At 46.3% G+C, this 20382-nt stretch overlaps 2 protein-coding genes across 2 annotated transcripts; one reads left to right on the top strand and one right to left on the bottom strand.

Annotated features, from left to right (window-relative positions):
• The first annotated feature begins 74 nt into the window (after positions 1 to 74).
• Positions 75 to 3259, top strand: msc (musculin (activated B-cell factor-1)). Its single transcript, XM_029690175.1, has 2 exons — positions 75 to 1083; positions 3110 to 3259. Exons 1-2 carry the CDS (start codon positions 643 to 645, stop codon positions 3185 to 3187), a joined length of 519 nt encoding a protein of 172 aa, XP_029546035.1. The 5' UTR covers positions 75 to 642; the 3' UTR covers positions 3188 to 3259.
• Positions 3260 to 12731: 9472 nt separating this feature from the next.
• On the bottom strand, positions 12732 to 13682 carry LOC115148632 (involucrin-like). Its single transcript, XM_029690706.1, has one exon. The coding sequence runs from the start codon at positions 13680 to 13682 to the stop codon at positions 12732 to 12734; it is 951 nt and encodes a 316-aa protein (XP_029546566.1).
• Between the last annotated feature and the right edge of the window lie 6700 nt (positions 13683 to 20382).

The raw sequence follows: 20382 nt of genomic DNA on the forward strand, positions 1-20382 counted from the left end.
TCTACCATAAAATCATTTCCAGATCATTTCCCAGTCGTATATTTGTTTATCGATGACTAACAAATAGCGAAGAAGTAACTAGTCATCCCCCAAAGTACAGTAATGCTAGACGAGAGGTCACTCTGGTTTGGAGAGAGAGCGAGAGAGCGAGAGAGAGGGGGTGGGGAAAAGTTCCTGAAAACACAGTTGCCCTGCTAATTCTAGGACACTTAAATTAGCCGGGTGAGAGAGGGGGCAGGTTTCAGTTTTACAGAGACTTGACTTGCTGTAGAGAAGGTAAGAGACTACACACTTAGTTCTGAACTAAACTTTAGATAAACTTTAAGTCTACTGGTAAACTGGCATGGAACAATGGCTATATTCCTAAACTAGGAATGACATACTGAAATCTGAGTGTGAGATGGATCAACTATAGGGACTTTCAAAATATTTTTGAAAAATTGTAATTTTGGTTGAAGAAGCAGCCTTCACACTCCTGGAGCAGAAGAAGTGGAATGTCTATTCCCCAAACCCACCTATATACAGACATAGCATCAAAGTAAGAGTGTCTATTGTTGAGGTAGTTCAATCAGGTATATCTCACCTGTAACTCTCCAGTGAACTGCTCTGTCCTGCTACAGGGCACAGGTGAAACAGACAGACATGTCCACCGGCTCAGTAAGCGATGGAGAGGACATTGAGACACGTCACAAACGGACAGACGCTCCGTTCGAAAGCAGTAAAACCAAACGGAACATTGCACAGAACCACTACACCTCCACCGAGTACTCAGATGACGAGTTCGGTAATGACGGAGGTTACGAAGTCAAGACCAAGCGAACACGCGTCACCGCTGCTGGAGGAAAACCAGTTGTGAAAGCGCGGCAGATACAAAGGAACGCTGCAAACGCCAGAGAGAGGGCGAGGATGAGGGTGCTGAGCAAAGCGTTTTCCAGACTGAAAACAAGCCTGCCGTGGGTACCGGCCGATACCAAACTGTCCAAACTGGACACGCTGAGACTAGCGTCTAGCTATATATCACACCTCCGACAGGTACTACAAGACAACCGCTACGAGAGCAGCTTTGTACACCCTGTCAACCTGGTAGGAAGCATTATTTTATTCAAACTTGACCCTGTAAACTTGAGTATGAAAGACACACATTTAAATTTTTACATTTACATTTTGGTAATTTAGCAGACGCTCTTATCCAGACTACTTCCATTGCATGTAGAAAAAATGTGCTGCATCCATTGCGTTTCTGATATTCCTGTGAAACGGTGTGGTGAGAGTCAGACCATTTATGACTCTACGGTGGAACTGAATACTGGGCCTTCAGAAAGTATTCACACCCCTTGACTTTTTTTCCATATTTTGTTGTGTTTCAGACTGAATTTAAAATGGATTAGAATGAGATTTTGTGTCACACACACACAACACCCCATAATGTAAATGTGGAATTATATTTTCAGAAATTTTTATAATTGAATTAAAAATGAAAAGCTGAAATGTCTTGAGTCAATAAGTATTCAACCTCTTTGTTATGGCCTAAAGAAGCTCAGGAGTACACATTTGCTTAACAAGTCACATAATAAGTTGCATGGACTCTGTGTGCAATAATAGTGTTTAATATTATTTATGAATGACTACCTCATCTCTGTACCCCACACATACAATTATCTGTAAAGTCCCTCAATTGAGTTGTGAGTTTTCAAGCACAGATTCAATCACAAAGAGCAGGGAGGTTTTTCAAATGCTGAATATCCCTTTGAACATGGCAAAGTTATTAATTATGCTTTGGATGGAGTATCAACCCAGTCACTACAATGATACAGGTGTCCTTCCTAACTCAGTTGCCGGAGAGGAAGGAAACCGCTCAGGGATTTCAGCAAGAGGCCAGTGGTGACTTTAAAACAGTTAAAGAGTTTAATGGCTGTGATAGGAGAAAATTAAAGATGAATCAACACCATTTTAGTTTCTCCACAATACTAACCTAAATGACAGAGTGAAAAGAAGGAAGCTTGTAGAGAATAAAAATATTTCAAAACATCCATCCTGTTTACAATAAGGCACTAACGTAATACTGCAAAATAAAATTGGCATAGAAATTAACTTCATGTCCTAAACAGAAAGTGTTATGTTTGGGGCGAATCTAACACAACACATCACTGAATACCACTCATCAAATTTCCAAGCATGGTGGTGGCTGCATCATGTTATGGGTATGCTTGTCAACGGCAAGGACCAGGGAGTTTTTTAGGATAACAAGAAGCGGAATAGAGCTCAGCACAGGAAAACTTGGTTCAGTCTGGTTTTCAACGGACACTGGGAGACAATAACCTAAAACACATGGCCAAATCTACACTGGAGTTGCTTTCCAAGACAACATTGGATGTTCCTGAGTGGCTTAGTTACAGTTTTGACTTAAATCGGCTTGAAAATCTATGGCCAGACTTGAAAATGGCTGTCTAACAATGATCAACAAACAACTTCACAGAGCATGAAGAATATTTTTAAGAATAATGTGCTAATATTGCACAATCCAGGTGTGGAAATCTCTTAGAGACTAACCAAGAACGACTCACAGCTCTTAGAGTCTTACCCAGAAAGACTCACAGCTCTCAGAGACTTACCCAGAAAGAGTCACAGCTCTTAGAGACTTACCCAGAAAGAGTCACAGCTCTTAGTCTTACCCAGAAAGACTCACAGCTCTTAGAGTCTTACCCAGAAAGACTCACAGCTGTAATCACTGCCAAAGGTGATTCTAACATGTCTTGACTCAGCGGGTGTGAATACTTATGTCAATTAGATGTTTCTTTGTTTCATTATCAATAAATTTGCTAACATTTCTAAAAACATGTTTTTACTTTATCTTTATGGGGTATTGTCTGTAGACGAGTGAGAAAAAATATATTTAATCAATTTCGAATTCAAGGCTGTAACACAACAAAATGTTGAATAATTCAAGGGGTGCGAATACATTCTGAGGGCACTGTATGTAGGCTAAGATACCATAAAAACAGGCCTATATTGTAAATAACATATGATCCCTATTCCTGCTACCTTTTTTTGCTATATGTATTCATATGTCTTGTATTTTTATTAAATCTATCTCTCTATCTGTCCGCAGACTTGGCCATTTGTGGTAGGTAGATCAGAGGACAACAAGGACATTTCCGCAGCCAGACAGTGTGGAGCGACATCATAGGACAGGAGAGACCTCTCTCTGCTGAGGCTGTCTTCTTCTACCATGGCTGCTGGCACCCTATTCCCTTCATAGTGCACTAAATTAACTGCACTATATAAGGAATAGGGTGGATGCCATTTGGGACTAATTCCAAGTTTTTTTTGTTGTTGTCCTATGTCTAATACTATTAGAATATTTCGTTATTCCATATCGGTGATTTCTTTATGGATCATTTTATTGTCGTAAGCTTGACAGGTGGAATTGATGTTTCCTTTATATCCACTCCAATCAGTGATGAGATGAGAAAACAGGACAGAGGAAAAACAAGATACTTTAACAGCACTGATGTTATAGACTGGCACACTACACTGAGTGTACAAAACATTAAGAACACCTTCCTAATATTGTGTTGACCCCCTCTACAAGGTGTTGAAAGCGTTTCACAGGGATGCTGGCCCATGTTGACTCCAATGCTTCCCACAGTTGTGTCAAGTTGGCTGGATGTCCTTTTGGGTGGTGGACCATTCTTGATACATGAGTGTGAAAAACTCAGCAGCGTTGCATTTCTTGACACACTCAAACCCGGTGCAACTACTACCATACCACATTCAAATAACTTTCATATTTAGTCTTACCCATTGGCACACATACAAAATCCATGTCTCAATTGTCTCAAGGCTTAAAAACACTTCTTTAACCTGTCTCCTCCCCTTCATCTACCCTGATTGAAGTGGATTTAACAAGTGACATCAATAAGGGATCGTAGCTTTCAGCTGGATTCACCTGGTCAGTCTATGTCATGGAAAGAGCAGGTGTTCCTAATGTTTTGTCCACTCGGTATATATAGTCTATTACTTATAATACATGGAGGAAATAGAATATGTTTCAAGCTGTGACGTCCTGTGCTGACAACTCTATAACATCACATCAGACCTTTCCCCCCGAAAGTATACAAAGTGTATCTTTGTTTGATTGTTTTATTTGAATTTGGTGAAGAAGGAGTCTCTAATTAATTTATGGGGCAGGTGATTTGAAAGTGTCGTTCATTTTGAGTCTGTCCTCTCTTGCTAACTATGTAATTGCAAGGCTACGATCACTAATTCGGTAATTTGGTTAAGGTTGTGCTTTGTTTGTTTGGTATTCAGCTAAAGTCTCTTTTCAAATGTTCGTTAGCGTTCCATCTTTCTCTGACCTTCGACCTCACCCCACCAATAGTTGATGTTTGTGTTCTTATCGTTCACCTACAGCTGTCAAAATGTTGCCCTTTGGAGACAGATTACTTGTGTTCATTTCAATCTTGTGGGGTTTTTTTTTGGGGGGGGGGCAGAGTGGTCACCACTCTTCGGGCTGAGATTGTTGTCCATAAACGCTGTTTGTATGACCGTTCGTTTGCTACGGGCATCAGAATTTGCCTTCCTTTTTTTTTTCAGCGGGCAGCAGAAGAGGATGTATTTTTTTAGATCTGCTCTGGTTATTTCTGGAATTTCTGTATACATGAAGGATGTTTTTGCTAAATTCAAGGGTTAGTTTTACTGTGGGTGTTTTGTATCATGATGTGTATTTTGACTATAACAGTGGGTCCCATATTTCACTTAGATTCAGGAGGATTGGTTGGATTATTCAGCCAAATATATTTGGAGACAGATTTAAAATGTATTGTCTATTGTTTTCTTTATTGAGTAGTATGTTCTGTTGAGAGAACGTCTAACACCGACAGATTATGTCGTATCTGTTCGAGTTGTAGTTTGCCCAAACTGTGTTGCAAATTCATCAATATAGATATTAAAACATGTCGGTCTCAGATTGGTGACCCCTTGCCCCTGTGTGAAAAAAAATCAGTGTTTTTTTTTAAACAATTATATTACAACATGTTTTTTCATTGTACATTGATTTAATAACTTGCTCGGGTTCTTTCTCAAATTCCACTTTTTGGGCGAGTTTGAGGAAGAATCCTTTATGCCAGATGGAATCTAAAGCTTTTTGGAAGTCTATAAAGCAGGCCAATATTTGCCCCTTGGTGGATTGATAAACATGTCTTTTGGTAAGGGTGTGGAGGGTGGCTAGTGTTATTTGTTCCGGTAAGAAGCCAATTTGACATGCGCTTAAAACACAGTTTTCATTGACATGCGCTTAAAACCCTGTTTTCATTGACATGTGCTTAAAACACAGTTTTCATTGACATGTGCTTAAAACACAGTTTTCATTGACATGTGCTTAAAACCCTGTTTTCATTGAGGAAAGTCTGTATTCTAGTATATATTATGCGGCAGAAACCTTCCCTAGAAGGTCTCTCCAGGCACTGCAATAATTATTAGGGTCATAATAGTATCCACTTTTGAATATGGGCCTTTATTCCATATATCTGGAAAGTGTTCTACATTCATGACCTCTCTCTCCTCTCCAGAGTAGGCTATTCCCTTTGAACTCTATTTCTGCTCTAGTTTTCATTTAACATTTATTTAACTAGGCAGGTTAGTTAAGAACAAATTATTATTTACCAATGATGGCCTACCGAGTAACAGTGGTTTAACTGCCTTGTTCAGTGGCAGAACAACAGATTTTTTACCTTGTCAGCTCAGGGATTTGATCCAGCAACATTTGTTTTACTGGCCCAACACTCTAACCACTAGACTACCTGCCACCTCTACACTCTAACCACTAGACTACCTGCCACCTCTACACTCTAACCACTAGACTACATGCCACCTCTACACTCTAACCACTAGTCTACCTGCCACCTCTATACTCTAACCACTAGGCTACCCTACCACCTCTACACTCTAACCACTAGTCTACCTGCCACCTCTACACTCTAACCACTAGACTACCTGCCACCTCTACACTCTAACCACTAGTCTACCTGCCACCTCTACACTCTAACCACTAGACTACCTGCCACCTCTACACTCTAACCACTAGGCTACCTGCCACCTGCCACCTCTACACCCTAACCACTAGACTACCTGCCACCTCTACACTCTAACCACTAGACTACTTGCCGCCTCTACACTCTAACCACAAGACTACCTGCCACCTCTACACTCTAACCACTAGACTACCTGCCACCTCTACACTCTAACCACTAGGCTACCCTACCACCTCTACACTCTAACCACTTGTCTACCTGCCACCTCTACACTCTAACCACTAGACTACCTGCCAACTCTACACTCTAACCACTAGACTACCTGCCACCTCTACACTCTAACCACTAGGTTACCTGCCACCTCTACACTCTAACCACTAGGCTACCTGCCACCTCTACACTCTAACCACTAGACTACCTGCCACCTCTACACTCTAACCACTAGACTACTTGCCGCCTCTACACTCTAACCACTAGACTACCTGCCACCTCTACACTCTAACCACTAGACTACCTGCCACCTCTATACTCTAACCACTAGGCTACCTGCCACCTCTACACTCTAACCACTAGGATACCTGCCTCCTCTACACTCTAACCACTAGACTACCTGCCACCTCTACACTCTAACCACTAGGCTACCTACCACCTCTACACTCTAACCACTAGACTACATGCCACCTCTACACTCTAACCACTAGACTACCTGCCACCTCTACACTCTAACCACTAGACTACCTGCCACCTCTACACTCTAACCACTAGACTACCTGCCACCTCTACACTCTAACCACTAGACTACCTGCCACCTCTACACTCTAACCACTAGACTACCTGCCACCTCTACACTCTAACCACTAGACTACATGCCACCTCTACACTCTAACCACTAGGCTACCCTACCACCTCTACACTCTAACCACTAGTCTACCTGCCACCTCTACACTCTAACCACTAGACTACCTGCCACCCCTACACTCTAACCACTAGGCTACCTGCCGCCTCTACACTCTAACCACTAGGCTACCTACCTCCTCTACGCTCTAACCACTAGGCTACCTGCCGCCCCAAAAATGCACTATTTGTGAGCATGTTCATCATCTTGTATTAACTCTGCCGATAAGCATCTGGAATGGCCAGCTTCTTCAAAGCGACAGAGGGGACACTCTTAAAGCAAGATACGGAGAACATTTCCTTAATGAGAAAGCTTTGTTAGGAGGAGGAAACAGCTGGATTTTTTTTATGGTTGGTATGCATTGTCTGTTCTGTTCGTGATCTAAACCAAGTACTCTTGTGTTTTGTTATTTCAAACCATGCTGGTAAACAGCACCGTACAATAATGCTTTACACTGGATGCAGTTTTGTGTTTTGTTTCCATTTATGTGGAGAATAGAGAATAAGGAACCGGCCTATGTCATACATGTTCCCACTGCTCCCGCTCTCCTTCCCTGGCTCTCGAGGGCGCCAGGCTGCCCTGCGTGACAGAGAGATACGCACTTCTGGCACCGTCATCAAGCACACCCGCTCCCCTCGTCACGCGCATCAACGATTCATTGCACTCACCTGGACTCAATCACCTGGGTTTATTTCCTTCCCTATATCTGTCTGTTCCCCAGTTCTGTTCCCCGCTTCAGCATTAATTGTCGTTTGTCGTTGTGTTACCCGGTTCTGACGCTGTTCCATGTCTGTGCAAAAGTAAATGTTGACTTTCCGTACCTGCTTCTCTACTCCAGCGTCGGTTCTTTCAATACATGTTACAGATTGTTGATGTCCAACGCCATGCAGACAGCCAAAACATATTGCAATACCCAATATCTAAGTGTCCAATAGTGATAACGATCAGCTAGATATGCAGGGGAGTTGGGGTTTGGCACTTTCCCAGTGTCAGTTCGCCAATGTGTGAAAGAGTTCAAGTCTTCCAATCTGAGTTATATTTGTTTCACATAATAAAGTACTTTTTATGAGGACACAGTACATCTGTGCATTCAGCCGTTCTGTAATCAATTACATCCTCCCAAAGGCTTTTAGCAGCGACCGAGTTCCACAGGCTGTGAAACAGGGCACTGTCTCAGAGTTATCTCTCTGTCACGTCCTGACCAATATAAGTTGTTATTTTCTATGGTAGAGTGGTCAGGGCGTGACAGGGGGCGTTTTTGTGTTTGTTCTATGTTTTCCATTTCTATGTTGGATTTTCTAGTTTGTCTATTTCTAGGTCGGGGTTTATTGGGTTGACCTTCAATTGGAGGCAGTTGTTCCCCATTGCCTCTAATTGGAGGTCATATTTAGTAGGGGTGTTTTTTCCCTGTGGTTTGTGGGTAGTTGTTTTCCGTTTAGTGTATGTTCACCTGATGGAACTGTTGTCGGTCGTGTTGTTGTTGTATTAGTGTTTCACACTCCGCGCCTTGGTCCCCTTTCTACGACCCGCGTTACACTCTCAAAGTTATCTCTCTGAGAGTTATCTCTCTGAGAGTTATCTCTCTGAGAGTTATCTCTCTCAAAGTTATCTCTCTGAGAGTTATCTCTCTCAAAGTTATCTCTCTCAAAGTTATCTCTCTCAAAGTTATCTCTCTGAGAGTTATATCTCTGAGAGACGTATCTCTGAGAGACGTATCTCTGAGAGACTTATCTCTGAGAGACTTATCTCTGAGAGACTTATCTCTGAGAGACTTATCTCTGAGAGACGTATCTCTGAGAGACGTATCTCTGAGAGACGTATCTCTGAGAGACGTATCTCTGAGAGGCTTATCTCTGAGAGGCTTATCTCTGAGAGGCTTATCTCTGAGAGGCTTATCTCTGAGAGGCTTATCTCTGAGAGACGTATCTCTGAGAGACGTATCTCTGAGAGACTTTTCTCTGAGAGACTTATCTCTGAGAGACGTATCTCTGAGAGACTTATCCACATTTTCTGCGTTCCAAATGGCACTCTGTTCCCTCTAGCCTGTACTGCACTGCTTTCAACCAGAGACAATATGGCTCTAGTCAAAAGTAGTGGACTTTAAAAGGCCAAAGATGTGGTACGCAGGCACATACCCATCATGGTTATTGTATCTTATAGGACCAGCTGGACACATAAACCTATCTATCTTGAAGTGGGCACTAGATTTTACTTGAATAAGTGGAGTCTATAATCATGTGATGATGTGGTGATGATGTGGTGATGTCTGTGATGATGTGGTGATGTCTGTAATGATGTGGTGATGATGATGTGATGTCTGTGGTGATGGTGTGGTGATGATGATGTGATGATGTGGTGATGATGTGGTGATGTCTGTGATGATGATGTGGTGATGTGGTGATGTCTGTGATGATGATGTGGTGATGTGGTGATGTCTGTGGTATGTGGTGATGATGATGTGGTATTGATGATGTGATGATGTGGTGGTGATGATGATGTGGTGGTGATGATGTGGTGGTGATGATGTGATGATGTGGTGATGATGATGTGATGATGATGTGGTAATGTCTCTCTGGGTGTTACAGGGACTGGGTGTACAGGATTCCTTGCAGTGAGATAGACTATTGATTCTGAGTGTTTTCCTGTTGCATAATACACACACATACATTTTTAAAGGCTGATTGTCCCTGACCAATCATGTTATCCGAATTAAATGTGCATTATTGATAAGGTCTCAACCCTCCTGAGTTTGGTCTCAGCCCTCCTGAGTTTGGTCTCAGCCCTCCTGAGTTGGTCTCAGCCCTCCTGAGTTGGTCTCAGCCCTCCTGAGTCGGTCTCAGCCCTCCTGAGTCGGTCTCAGCCCTCCTGAGTCGGTCTCAGCCCTCCTGAGCCGGTCTCAGCCCTCCTGAGCTGGTCTCAGCCCTCCTGAGCTGGTCTCAAGCCCTCCTGAGTCGGTCTCAGCCCTCCTGAGCTGGTCTCAGCCCTGAGTTGGTCTCAGCCCTCCTGAGTTGGTCTCAGCCCTCCTGAGTTGGTCTCAGCCCTCCTGAGTTGGTCTCAGCCCTCCTGAGCTGGTCTCAGCCCTCCTTAGCTGGTCTCAGCCCTCCTGAGTTGGTCTCAGCCCTCCTGAGTTGGTCTCAGCCCTCCTGAGTTGGTCTCAGCCCTCCTGAGTTGGTCTCAGCCCTCATTAGCTGGTCTCAGCCCTCCTGAGTTGGTCTCAGCCCTCCTGAGTTGGTCTCAGCCCTCCTGAGTTGGTCTCAGCCCTCCTGAGTTGGTCTCAGCCCTCCTGAGTAGGTCTCAGCCCTCCTGAGTCGGTCCCAGCCCTCCTGGGTAGGTCTCAGCCCTCCTGAGTAGGTCTCAGCCCTCCTGAGTCGGTCTCAGCCCTCCTGAGTCGGTCTCAGCCCTCCTGAGTCGGTCTCAGCCCTCCTGAGCTGGTCTCAGCCCTCCTGAGCTGGTCTCAGGCCTCCTGGGTAGGTCTCAGCCCTCCTGGGTAGATCTCAGCCATCCCAGATGTCCCTACTACCCTCTCCAGATGGTATGTTCGTTAGGCTATCCCACAGTCTGTCCCAGTCCAGACATAACACACCACTTCAACAAATCCTTTGAACCTTAGTCAGTGTTCCAGACCTGAACTAAACTCACGCTATGTTAAAACACTGCACCCAAACATAACAGGGATGTCTTGATCTACCAGCAGTTTCTGTTTGTATACTCCCCAAATTATGTTGGGAGCTCTGTTGGGACACACACGAGCATACGCACACACATGCACACGCACACACACACACACACACACACACACAGTGATAATTAGAACTTCTGCAGACAGAGGAGAGGAAGAGAGAAAGACTGTGTTGTGCTCCTGGAGTGTTGCAGCTGTTGGGTGGTTGGTGAGTTTCCCAGGGCTGTGAACCGGTCCCATGGGACATATGAGGTACTCTACAGGGCTAGGCCGGCTAATGAGCCAGCCTCTCACATTCACACACTGGTTCTTCCTCACGTCAACCATCTACAAAGATATGTACAATAACAAGGGAAATAAAGCTAGATGGGATTTACATTAAGAATGAATTGGGGTGGCACATGTGGTTGCTATCTAATAAAGATGTTTATAGGCATCACCGCCAAGCATCCACAGGTCCTCATTTGTATTGAGGCATCACCGCCAAGCATCCACAGGTCCTCATTTGTATTGAGGCACCACCGCCAAGCATCCACAGGTCCTCATTTGTATTGAGGCATCAGCGCCAAGCATCCACAGGTCCTCATTTGTATTGAGGCATCACCGCCAAGCATCCACAGGTCCTCATTTGTATTGAGGCATCACCGCCAAGCATCCACAGGTCCTCATTTGTATTCAGGCATCACCGCCAAGCATCCACAGGTCCTCATTTGTATTGAGGCATCAGCGCCAAGCATCCACAGGTCCTCATTTGTATTGAGGCATCAGCGCCAAGCATCCACAGGTCCTCATTTGTATTGAGGCATCAGCGCCAAGCATCCACAGGTCCTCATTTGTATTGAGGCATCAGTGCCAAGCATCCACAGGTCCTCATTTGTATTGAGGCATCAGCGCCAAGCATCCACAGGTCCTCATTTGTATTGAGGCATCAGCGCCAAGCATCCGCAGGTCCTCATTTGTATTGAGGCATCAGCGCCAAGCATCCGCAGGTCCTCATTTGTATTGAGGCATCAGCGCCAAGCATCCGCAGGTCCTCATTTGTATTGAGGCATCAGCGCCAAGCATCCGCAGGTCCTCATTTGTATTGAGGCATCAGCGCCAAGCATCCACAGGTCCTCATTTGTATTGAGGCATCAGCGCCAAGCATCCACAGGTCCTCATTTGTATTGAGGCATCAGCGCCAAGCATCCACAGGTCCTCATTTGTATTGAGGCATCAGCGCCAAGCATCCACAGGTCCTCATTTGTATTGAGGCATCAGCGCCAAGCATCCACAGGTCCTCATTTGTATTGAGGCATCAGCGCCAAGCATCCACAGGTCCTCATTTGTATTGAGGCATCAGCGCCAAGCATCCACAGGTCCTCATTTGTATTGAGGCATCAGCGCCAAGCATCCACAGGTCCTCATTTGTATTGAGGCATCAGCGCCAAGCATCCACAGGTCTTCATTTGCACCATGCCGGCAGGATGGGAAATGCACTTTTTGGTCCACCAGCCACGGTGGCAGGTAGATAAAACAAATCTACCAGCCAAAATATGTTTTTTTGCCATAAGTGAGAGATCGAAATTTACACAGTAGTTACTCTGAGTCTCTGGGTCATGCTTTTAAAAGGGGGAGGGTTTAGTATTTTTGTTTTTTAGTCCAGGGGAAGAAAAAATATTGCTAAGGGTTTGAGAATGAGTTTTTTATTATACACACTCACTACCTCTATCCATCTCTCTCAAGGTGTTTGAGAGACAGACTGGTCCAAGGACCTCCAGAGCTTTCTGACCAACTGGCGGCAGGTAGCCTGGCGGGTAGAAGCATTGGGCAGTAACCGAAAGGTAGCTGGATCGAATCCCGAGCTGACAAGGTAAAAAAAAATCTGTCGTTCTGCCCCTGAACAAGGCAGTTAACCCACTGTTCCTAGGGTGCCGTGGATGTTGATTTAAGGCAGCCCTCCTCACCTCTCTGATTCAGGTTAACTATATTAACCTCCTTCACTCTGGCTCTCTTGTCTGTGTGATAACAAATAGCATATTATCAAGGACCACTGGTTGGATTGGATTTATTGTACTCACTCCAAAACTCATGCCCTCTCCTCCCTGTGAAAGTCTCCCAGACTTTTATCAAAACTAACATGTGTCTATCCCTCTGTACCCAGGTGAGTCTGTTGGGCTATAGAACTGTTGTCCTCTGTCCCCAGGTGAGTCTGCTGGGCTATAGAACTGTTGTCCTCTGTCCCCAGGTGAGTCTGCTGGGCTATAGAACTGTTGTCCTCTGTCCTCAGGTGAGTCTGCTGGGCTATAGAACTGTTGTCCTCTGTCCCCAGGTGAGTCTGCTGGGCTATAGAACTGTTGTCCTCTGTCCCCAGGTGAGTCTGCTGGGCTATAGAACTGTTGTCCTCTGTCCCCAGGTGAGTCTGCTGGGCTATAGAACTGTTGTCCTCTGTCCTCAGGTGAGTCTGCTGGGCTATAGAACTGTTGTCCTCTGTCCCCAAGTGAGTCTGCTGGGCTATAGAACTGTTGTCCTCTGTCCCCAGGTGAGTCTGCTGGGCTATAGAACTGTTGTCCTCTGTCCCCAGGTGAGTCTGCTGGGCTATAGAACTGTTGTCCTCTGTCCTCAGGTGAGTCTGCTGGGCTATAGAACTGTTGTCCTCTGTCCCCAGGTGAGTCTGCTGGGCTATAGAACTGTTGTCCTCTGTCCTCAGGTGAGTCTGCTGGGCTATAGAACTGTTGTCCTCTGTCCTCAGGTGAGTCTGCTGGGCTATAGAACTGTTGTCCTCTGTCCTCAGGTGAGTCTGCTGGGCTATAGAACTGTTGTCCTCTGTCCCCAGGTGAGTCTGCTGGGCTATAGAACTGTTGTCCTCTGTCCCCAGGTGAGTCTGCTGGGCTATAGAACTGTTGTCCTCTGTCCCCAGGTGAGTCTGCTGGGCTATAGAACTGTTGTCCTCTGTCCTCAGGTGAGTCTGCTGGGCTATAGAACTGTTGTCCTTTGTCCCCAGGTGAGTCTGCTGGGCTATAGAACTGTTGTCAGCTATCCGTAGACTTTCAATGGCCGCGTTATGTGGATTACCAAATGCAATAAAGTTTTGCATAAAACAACTAATTAAAAACAATAACTTTTTTCATAGCATGTTTGCCATGTTGGTCTTCAAATGTTTTACTAACTTCTGTGATAACTTAAACATCCAGACATATAAACATAGTGATTTTAAAGGGTTAAAATAAATGTCTCATTGCCAGATTGAATAGATTTCTTACCAATGTAATATTATACAGGTGTCTAAATTAAAACATATATATCCCAGACAAGATTAAAGAATGGGACAAAGGGAATATAAATCAGTGGTACATGTTGACAGAATGACTGTGAGACAGAGAGACCGTTGCTGTACTCTCAGGTAAGGACCTTGCTTCTGGATACATGTTGACAGAATGACTGTGAGATGGAGAGACCGTTGCTGTACTCCCAGGTAAGGTCCTTTGCTTTCAGAACCACTGAAGACTCCCTGTATTCAGTCAGGAAGCTTGAAGGAGATGTGTGTCACCATCCAAGGCCATGTCCCAGCATGCAGTGGCCTGATAGGGAGATGACAAATAAATTCATGATATACCTTTCATTACCAAAGCCATGTTCACCACACACGTTTCTGATCAATTCAACCCTTTTGTTAAGTGTCATTGATGTATGGCAATTCACATACAACTATTCAGTTCACAAGCATTGACTGTAATACTGTATCTCTTGGGTCTTGTGGTGAAAGACTGCTGTGACGAGGTATTGGGATCTGTATTCACAAAGCTCAATGTAATTATTCGTTCTGATATAAAAGGCCAAACTGATCCTGAATTAGTACTCCTACTCTGAGATGCTGGTCTGTCTGCATGCCGCCCTGGTCTGTCTATCTGCATGCCGTCCTGGTCTGTCTGTCTGCATGCCGCCCTGGTCTGTCTGTCTGCATGCCGCCCTGGTCTGTCTGTCTGCATGCCGCCCTGGTCTGTCTATCTGCATGCCGCCCTGGTCTGTCTGTCTGCATGCCGCCCTGGTCTATCTGCATGCCGCCCTGGTCTGTCTGTCTGCATGCCGCCCTGGTCTATCTGCATGCCGCCCTGGTCTGTCTGTCTGCATGCCGCCCTGGTCTGTCTGCCTGCATGCCGCCCTGGTCTATCTGCATGCCGCCCTGGTCTGTCTGTCTGCATGCCGCCCTGGTCTGTCTGCCTGCATGCCGCCCTGGTCTGTCTGTCTGTATGCCGCCCTGGTCTGTCTGTCTGCATGCCGCCCTGGTCTATCTGCATGCCGCCCTGGTCTGTCTGTCTGCATGCCGCCCTGGTCTGTCTGCCTGCATGCCGCCCTGGTCTGTCTGCCTGCATGCCGCCCTGGTCTGTCTGTCTGCATGCCGCCCTGGTCTGTCTGCATGCCGCCCTGGTCTGTCTGTCTGCATGCCGCCCTGGTCTGTCTGTCTGCATGCCGCCCTGGTCTGTCTGTCTGCATGCCGCCCTGGTCTGTCTGTCTGCATGCCGCCCTGGTCTGTCTGTCTGCATGCCGCCCTGGTCTGTCTGCATGCCGCCCTGGTCTGTCTGCATGCCGCCCTGGTCTGTCTGCCTGCATGCCGCCCTGGTCTGTCTGCCTGCATGCCGCCCTGGTCTGTCTGCCTGCATGCCGCCCTGGTCTGTCTGTCTGCATGCCGCCCTGGTCTGTCTGCATGCCGCCCTGGTCTGTCTGCCTGCATGCCGCCCTGGTCTGTCTGCCTGCATGCCGCCCTGGTCTGTCTGTCTGCATGCCGCCCTGGTCTGTCTGTCTGCATGCCGCCCTGGTCTGTCTGTCTGCATGCCGCCCTGGTCTGTCTGTCTGCATGCCGCCCTGGTCTGTCTGTCTGCATGCCGCCCTGGTCTGTCTGCATGCCGCCCTGGTCTGTCTGTCTGCATGCCGCCCTGGTCTGTCTATCTGCATGCCGCCCTGGTCTGTCTGCCTGCATGCCGCCCTGGTCTGTCTATCTGCATGCCGCCCTGGTCTGTCTATCTGCATGCCGCCCTGGTCTGTCTGCATGCCGCCCTGGTCTGTCTGCATGCCGCCCTGGTCTGTCTGTCTGCATGCCGCCCTGGTCTGTCTGCATGCCGCCCTGGTCTGTCTGTCTGCATGCCGCCCTGGTCTGTCTGTCTGCATGCCGCCCTGGTCTGTCTGCCTGCATGCCGCCCTGGTCTGTCTGCCTGCATGCCGCCCTGGTCTGTCTGCCTGCATGCCGCCCTGGTCTGTCTGCCTGCATGCCGCCCTGGTCTGTCTGTCTGCATGCCGCCCTGGTCTGTCTGCATGCCGCCCTGGTCTGTCTGCATGCCGCCCTGGTCTGTCTGTCTGCATGCCGCCCTGGTCTGTCTGTCTGCATGCCGCCCTGGTCTGTCTGCATGCCGCCCTGGTCTGTCTGCATGCCGCCCTGGTCTGTCTGTATGCCGCCCTGGTCTGTCTGTCTGCATGCCGCCCTGGTCTGTCTGCATGCCGCCCTGGTCTGTCTGTCTGAATGCCGCCCTGGTCTGTCTGTCTGCCTGCATGCCGCCCTGGTCTGTCTGCCTGCATGCCGCCCTGGTCTGTCTGCCTGCATGCCGCCCTGGTCTGTCTGTCTGCATGCCGCCCTGGTCTGTCTGTCTGCATGCCGCCCTGGTCTGTCTGTCTGCCTGCATGCCGCCCTGGTCTGTCTGTCTGCATGCCGCCCTGGTCTGTCTGTCTGCATGCCGCCCTGGTCTGTCTGTCTGCATGCCGCCCTGGTCTGTCTGTTTGCATGCCGCCCTGGTCTGTCTGTCAATGCTTTTGGTCTGTCAATCCATGCTTTTATTACTTCAAGGTTAAACTACTGCAATGCTCTACTTTCCGGCTACCCGGATAAAGCACTAAATAAACTTCAGTTAGTGCTAAATACAGCTGCTAGAATCAAAATAATTTATCATATTACTCCAGTGCTAGCCTCTCTACACTGGCTTCCTGTTTGGCAAGGGTTGATTTAATGGTTTTACTGCTAACCTACAAAGCATTACATGGGCTTGCTCTTTTTTCATTTTACCTTTATTTAACTAGGCAAGTCAGTTAAGAACAAATTCTTATTTTCAATGACAACCTGCTGTTCCTAGGCTAACTGCCTTGTTCAGGGGCAGAACGACAGATTTGTACCTTGTCAGCTCGGGGATTTGAACTTAAAACTTTTCGGTTACTAGTCTAACACTCTAACCACTAGGCTACGCTGTCGCTATCTTCCTGATTTGGTCCTGCCGTACATACCTACACGTACGCTATGGTCACAAGATGCAGGCCTCCTAATTGTCCCTAGAATTTCTAAGCAAACAGCTGGAGGCAGGGCTTTCTCCTATAGAGCTCCATTTTTATGGAATAGTCTGCCTACCCATGTGAGAGACGCAGACTTGGTCTCAACCTTTAAGTCTTTACTGAAACTTATCTCTTCAGTAGGTCCTATGATTAAGTGTAGTCTGGCCCAGGAGTGTGAAGGTGAACGGAAAGGCACTGGAGCAACGAACCGCCCTTGCTGTCTCTGCCTGGCCGGTTCCCCTCTCTCCACTGGGATTCTCTGCCTCAAACCCTATTACAGGGGCTGAGTCACTGGCTTACTGGTGTTCTTCCATGCCGTCCCTAGGAGGGGTGCGTCACTTGAGTGGGTTGAGTCACTGACGTGGTCTTCCTGTCCGGGTTGGCGCCCCCCCTTGGGTTGTGCCGTGGCGGAGATCTTTGTGGGCTATACTCGGCCTTGTCTCAGGATGGTAAGTTGGTGATTGAAGGTATCCCTCTAGTGGTGTGGGGGCTGTGCTTTGGCAAAGTGGGTGGGGTTATATTCTGCCTGTTTGGCCCTGTCCGGGGGTATCATCGGATGGGGCCACAATGTCTCCTGACCCCTCCTGTCTCAGCCTCCAGTATTTATGCTGCAGTAGTTTATGTGTCGGGGGGCTAGGGTCAGTCTGTTATATCTGGAGTATTTCTCCTGTCTTATCCGGTGTCCTGTGTGAATTTAAGTATGCTCTGTCTAATTCTTTCTTTCTTTCTCTCTCTCTCTCTCTCGGAGGACCTGAGCCCTAGGACCATGCCTCAGGACTACCTGGCATGATGACTCCTTGTTGTCCCCAGTCTACCTGGCCGTGTTGCTGCTCCAGTTTCAACTGTTCTGCCTGCGGCTATGGAACCCTGACCTGTTCACCGGACGTGCTACCTGTCCCAGACCTGCTGTTTTCAACTCTCTAGAGACAGCAGGAGTGGTAGAGATACTCTCAATGATCGGCTATGAAAAGCCAACTGACATTTACTCTTGAGGTGCTGACTTGTTGCACCCTCGACAACTACTGTGATTACTGTTATTTGACCATGCTGGTCATTTATGAACATTTGAACATCTTGGCCATGTTCTGTTATAATCTCCACCTGGCACAGCCAGAAGAGGACTGACCACCCCTCATAGCCTGGTTCCTCTCTAGGTTTCTTCCTAGGTTTTGGCTTTCTAGGGAGTTTTTCCTAGCCACCGTGCTTCTACACCTGCATTGCTTGCTGTTTGGGGTTTTAGGCTGGGTTTCTGTACAGCCCTTTGATACATCAGCTGATGTAAGAAGGGCTATATAAATACATTTGATTTGATTTTGATTTGGTCTGTCTGTCTGCAAGCCTCCCTGGCCTGTCTGCAAGCCTCCCAGGTCTGTCTGCAAGCCGCCCTGGTCTGTCTGTCTGCATGCCGTCCTGGTCTGTCTGTCTGCATGCCGTCCTGGTCTGTCTGTCTGCATGCCGTCCTGGTCGGTCTGTCTGCATGCCTCCCTGGTCTGTCTGCATGTTGCTTTCTAATAATCTAACTCCCTCTTCATCTGAAATGAAACAGCACCAAAAACATGAAGAAGCATTAGCCTAGTCAGTCAGTAACGTAGCTATCTAATGAACCTCTAAATGTGCACAAGTCTATTCAGTCAAATTATACCAAGACAACACAGCCTATTTGCCGTGAAATCATTTTTCTTGCCAACTTTTTCAGTCACCACCGCATCAATAAACAGGCAGGGTAAGAAAGTAGTTTAACAAAAAGTGTTTACAATAGTCAGTATTATAGCTAGCAAATACATAGTTGTTATTTTCGAAAAACCTAGCTACAGGTGGTGCTAGCTAATGGCATTTATCAACTTTATCAGATGGATGGATGGATAGCCTAGCATATATAGCTATTTGTTTTCCCCTGGCATCTAAGGCAGCCTGATACAGCTTGCCAGCTGCTAGTAGGATGAAGAAGTCAGAAGCCAGCTAGCAATAACAAGTTGATGCTTTTTACTACCACGCACCATGTACACGTATAAAGAGACCAATCACATTCATGTACACGTATAAAGAGACCAATCACATTCATGTACACGTATAAAAGAGACCAATCACCTTCATGTACACGTATAAAGAGACCAATCACCTTCATGTACACGTATAAAGAGACCAATCACATTCATGTACACGTATAAAGAAACACCTGCCTATACAGAGCCAGGGCAAAGATTTGTTAACACTGTAGTGACCCAGTGGCATGAAAATGTATTTATAGAGATATTTATAAAAGAAATTAGTAAATCCTCTAAAATAAATCTTTAAAAAGATTCTCTGGTACTTTTTGTATATTTTCAAATCAACCAAACTTTGATTTGATTCTCACAACCTACCCCTAAAGCCCTTACGGACCAATCAGTTTCAAAGACTTGGGCTAGGAGGCGGGACGAAGGACAACTGAGGGAAATGTTTCGGGCGAGTCTGTCACAGTGATGCCAACTTAGCAATTTTGTTGCTAGATTTAGCAACTTTTCAGACTACCCTGCCAGCTTTTTTTTCAAACAGCACCTAGCAACAAATTTAGCTACTTTTAAAAATGTATTTTGAACTTTTAGCAACTTTTGAAAAGTGACTCAAACGCTAACATGCATTTTCCTCTCTAAATGACACAAAAACTATTTTCTCTGTCACACACACAACACACGTGCCTGGCTGCAAAAGTGCATTGTGAGTGACGTCAGCAGCAGGCGCTCAGCTCGTCCACAGGCCAGCAGCAATTTCAGCAAATTGCAAATCATTGTTGTCTGACTGCAGCAGCAGCAGTAGTACGGGTTTCGACGAGACAAACCCACAAATGTTTGATCTTGAACAGAACTTACAACATCAATCAACATGTCTCAATCAAAAATGTACAGAAAAGAACAAATGTAAAATCCTATTTTTCGCCGAGATGGCCAGTCAATTTGAGTAACGTTATTGTGTATTCTACGTAACGACGCAGTTTTACGTTGTCACGCAATGACATCACGACGTCATTTAACAACTTTTAGCAACAACTCAACCTGCCTCTAGAAACTCACCCTGAACATTAGTTGGCAACACTGGTCTGTCATGTGAAATCTGCATGTTTTCGCATACAGTTAACATTTTCACTGTAAAAACTTGTATCGATGCACTCTAAGTTTATAGCCATTTGGCCTACTGTCTGTCTGTATGAAATACTGACTTGGCCAGATCAATGTTCAGTTTCACTAGCTAGCTACATTGTCAAACTAGCTTTTGTGTGTTTTGTCCACGTTAGCTACAGTCAGTGTAATTAGCCAACAAGCTAACTAGCTACTTAGCTAACTCTGCTAGTTTCGATGGAAAGCATCGACGACGGCTAGTCATTCAACATTATCTGGCTAGCTAGCTGTGTGAATATAACACCTCAGGGACGATTCCACCTCCAAAGTAAGGAAACCAGATATAAATCTCTCTTGGTAGAAGGATGAAAATTTCTCTCAGTTGTCTTT

This window comes from Salmo trutta, chromosome 2 (genome assembly GCF_901001165.1).
Source record: "Salmo trutta chromosome 2, fSalTru1.1, whole genome shotgun sequence".
Taxonomy (NCBI): Eukaryota; Metazoa; Chordata; class Actinopteri; order Salmoniformes; family Salmonidae; genus Salmo; species Salmo trutta.